This window comes from Saccopteryx leptura, chromosome 4 (assembly GCF_036850995.1).
Source record: "Saccopteryx leptura isolate mSacLep1 chromosome 4, mSacLep1_pri_phased_curated, whole genome shotgun sequence".
Lineage (NCBI taxonomy): Eukaryota > Metazoa > Chordata > Mammalia > Chiroptera > Emballonuridae > Saccopteryx > Saccopteryx leptura.
Genome location: NC_089506.1, coordinates 13499537 through 13503384, shown reverse-complemented (window position 1 = coordinate 13503384; position 3848 = coordinate 13499537). Strand labels below are relative to the sequence as shown.

At 60.2% G+C, this 3848-nt stretch overlaps 1 protein-coding gene across 2 annotated transcripts; it reads right to left on the bottom strand.

Moving 5' to 3' along the window:
* Nucleotides 1-433: 433 nt before the first annotated feature.
* On the bottom strand, nt 434-2292 carry HELT (helt bHLH transcription factor). Of its 2 annotated transcripts, none has more exons than XM_066383542.1 (4): nt 2266-2292; nt 1708-1812; nt 1344-1440; nt 434-933 (listed from the first exon to the last, which is right to left on the bottom strand). In XM_066383542.1, the coding sequence occupies exons 1-4, from the start codon at nt 2290-2292 to the stop codon at nt 434-436; spliced, it is 729 nt and encodes a 242-aa protein (XP_066239639.1). The 2 variants fall into 2 exon arrangements, with proteins under 2 accessions (XP_066239639.1, XP_066239640.1); XM_066383543.1 differs by having other exon boundaries at nt 434-930.
* Between the last annotated feature and the right edge of the window lie 1556 nt (nt 2293-3848).

Below are 3848 nucleotides of genomic sequence, written 5' to 3'. Positions count from 1 at the left end.
TGTTACTCTGCCCTCTGCCGAGGCAAACGGCGAAGGTCCACGTGGGGCAGGTACCAGTCTGCAGCCGCAGTATCCCCGACATCCGGACTCCAACCAACGCCTCCACTTACCGCCCCTCCCCCCTCAGACGTCCTAGCGGCTCCCTCCCCAAATCACTGAGGGCTGTCACCTGGGCCCCTAGGAGCCTCGCGACCTCGGCAACTCTCAGGGAATGGGTTGTGGAGGAGCCGAAGGTAACAAAGAAATCCATCTCTCTGGGTCTTGAACAAAAAACCATTTATTGCCGGGGGAAGATCTTGCAGAAGACTGATTTGCTCTTGGCCTCCCCCCACCCAGCTATCTGTCGGCACAATATTTACACCTGTACAATATACAGTACCTCCCCCAACAGCGCCCAAGGCGCAGAGAAACCCGGCCGGCAGGCAGGCAGGCGTCAGAGCACCTGGGGATGCTGGGGCGCGTGCAGGTTGAGGCCGCTGGGGTGCGCGTGGCCGAGCAGGTTGAGGTAGTGCCGGTCCAGGCCCTGCACCGGCCCGAGGAAGGGGCCGTGCTGCTGCGTGGGGCTGGGCAGCGGCACCGGCGTGCCGGGCAGGTAGGGTAGCCCCGGGCTGCGAGCCGTGCTGTGCGGCCAGGGGAAAGGCCCCGGGGCCGCGGCCTGCGGGAGCACGGAGCCCTCGCCCGGGCTGTGGCCCCCGAACTCGGGCCCCGCGGGGTGCAGCTGATGGGAGAAGTCCGGCTCCGAGAGCGGCCCCAGCGGCTGGAAGGCGGGCTCGGCGCCCAGGCGGGCCTTGGACTGCAGGAAGGCGAGGATGCGCGCGTACTTGGTGTCCTTGGTCTCCATCCGCTCCACGGTGGTGAGGTAGTGCACCAGGTTCTTCATGCACTCGTGGTAGCCGTAGTGGAAGTAATTGGCGAACTCCGCTAACAGTTCTGCTAGAGGGGCGAGAAAAACCACAGGAAGGGAAGAAAACTGAGCGGCCCTTTCCCTACCGCAGCGCGTGCAGGCACCTTCCATCACACTTTCTGGCCCAAGTTCCCATTTGAGAGCCGTCCTCCCCGCTCGCCAGTCTGCAGACAGGGAAAAGCGCAAGCAAGCCACCTCCTTTTTCTAAAGAGGCTGGCTCTCCCGCTCCTCCCCTGAGAGGAGGCAACGGAACAGTAGACCACCTGGTTCTCCACCCCTCCACCCCTCCACCCCCTACACCTTTCATTTCTGCAGGACCCACCCCGCACGGCTCGGGCAGTGTCCAGAGAGGAGACCTCTCCAGCGCCCCTGCTGCTCCCCCAGGTCTCTGGGAGCGCACGCTCCCCGCCCAGGTCTCCCTCGGCCCAGCAGCGAGCACCTTTTTCCCTTCCCCGGGGAAAGTCAGCCGAGTGAAGCGCCCTCAGGTACTGAACGGTCATCTCCAGGATCTCCGCCTTCTCCAGCTTCCCGGAACTCTGCAAAAGAAAGGTTCCTCACAGTGGCCCGGCAGGGTGCGCACCGTTCTTTCTGCGGAGGACGCGAGCAGGGCGCTGCTGGGGGTATGCGCTCGGACCCGGGACTCGCTCAGCGCTCGGGCCCCGGGACTCGCTCAGCGCTCGGGCCGCCAGGGAAGGAGACTCGCGTGCAAGGCCCTCTCCGTCCTCAAACCCCCGGCCACTAGCCCGAGAGTGGCAGCAGAGAATCCCCAGCGCCTGGTGCCTTATTCTGGGCGCCAACGTTACCTGCTTGGCCAGGGCCATGGGAACCGTCTTGCCCAGCTCGTTCAAACAGCGGTTAATCCGATCCCTTCTCCGCTTTTCTATCACTTTGTGGGAAACGCGGGTTCTCTGCGAACAGAAGTTTGTTCATTTCGGATGGCTTTGCCCAGGGAGTTGACAACGGCGGCTGTAGCTGCCAGCCCACCGCCTTCCCAGCCGCCAGCGCTGCCCAGGGACTGGCCCCTGGAAGGAGTCCCTGCCCCTTCACCCTGGACTTAAACGAGCTCTGCCCTGTCTCGCTGGCGCTGGTGCGCTCCGCTTCCAGCCTCCCTACCGGCTGGGCCACACTGCCAAGCTGGGCGCCGGACAGTGGGGAGGTGACCGAGAAACGTGGGGTCCTTCCCGGTTCAGGAGTCGCCTCTCTATTCTCATTCCTTTCCCAAACCACTCAGGATTCCTCTACAGATGAAGTCACGCGTGGCCACGTCCATGCAGTCCGCCCAGCCAGGTGGCCGCTGGCTCGGAGTCAGCGCCCCCATCCATCACCAGGGCGCAAGAGCTGTCTGGCCTCAGCCGACTCACTTTGCGTTCCTTGAGCTTGTCTGACATCCTGGTCAGAACGCGCCCTCGGGAGAGGCGGTGGCGTGAGGCACCCGTCCACTCTGCGCCTCGTGTGCCTCCTTTAGTGTCCCAGGTAGACTGCAGCCTCCCAGCCCGGAGGGGCTGCCTTATAAAGCGGCCATCTAGGGCTCCAAGTGCATTCACGAGTTGAATTATTCCACAGGATTAGGGAGCCGCGTTTGGGGGATGTATGCATTCAAGATCTGTTTTAAAGAAGTTAAGAAAAAAAGTTTAGCAGCCGAGGGGGGCGAGTTGGGGGCAGATCAGCTTTGTTAATCCACGTGGCCCTTCAAAGGACACGTGATCGGCGGGGAATAATACTTGCATGGCAACAGCCTCGGCAGGAAAAGGAGGCGGCAAACTGGGGCCCGCGGCGAGCGAGCGCCTGCAGCAGCCAGGCGCGGAGCGCAGGGGCGCAGCGGCCGCGGGCACCGGGGGGCGAGAACCCTCACAAAACAGCGTCGCCTCCTTTAGTCCCACCGCTGAGTCTCACACGATTGCCTGTTTACAAATCCCAGCAAGACCGCAGCCCCAGCGAGAGTGCGTTTTAAAGCCTGTCCAGAGTCATTAAAGTAATTAAGTAAGCCTTTAATAGGCTGTTCCGCTGGTTTCAAGGGAGAGCTCTTGGAGACGGAGGCTCCCCGTTTGTTCCCAGGCTTTTCTCACACGACTTGGTGACACGTCCGTCTCCCCCCTTTTTGTTTACCCCGCTTTATTTGTCCGGACATCCCGGCAGGTGTGGGGCTCGGCTGGCACACGAGGCCGTCGCCTCGCGCAGCCCCGCCCGCCGGCCTTGGGCACGCGACGTTCCCCCCACTCCCTGACCATGCCGCTTGCTTTCTTTTCTCCCCCCTCGAGCTCTCTTCGCGGGGGGGAAGAGGCTCAATTTGTAGCCTCTTGTCCTATACGAAAATGTCCATTGAAAAGTATGAATAGTTTCATTGGGCTAAATTTTAATAATGCCAGAGGGTGGGGGAGGAGAGGCAGGCAGGCGTGTGTGTGTGTGTGTGTGTGTGTGTGTGTGTGTGTGGTGGGAGGATTGGGGGCCTACACAGAGAAGGGTAGGCAGAGAAAAAAGGGGGAAATGCAGCTGGCCCAGGCGAGCATTATGCAACGTCACCTGCGAGAGGGGGCGCCTACAGACCCCTATTCATTTGCCTAATTTTGGTCAATTTAACAAACTTCAGGAGAAATTATTGTGGCTTTGTCAGGGAGGGTGAAGCCTTCTGATCGAATTAACAGCATGTTTTGATCCGGTAAATGTCATTAGAAAGGGAGAAACAATCGCGCTTAGAGGGCTCTGAGTAATGCGCCCAAGTGGAGACGCCAAAGCGCACGGCTCACAAAGGGAGCAAGGAGCTGCCACAGGGAACTTTTGTACCCGCCCATCGCCCAGGTTTTGACACAAAAAGGCATTATTTCATACTTGAATACGTTTAATCCAACGATTGTCTATTTTCTGCAAACATATTTTCACAGCATTGTTAACTTTTTATGTCCCCCTTTCGCGGGCGCCTTTCTTAACGTTTGAGGGCGGGATAGCG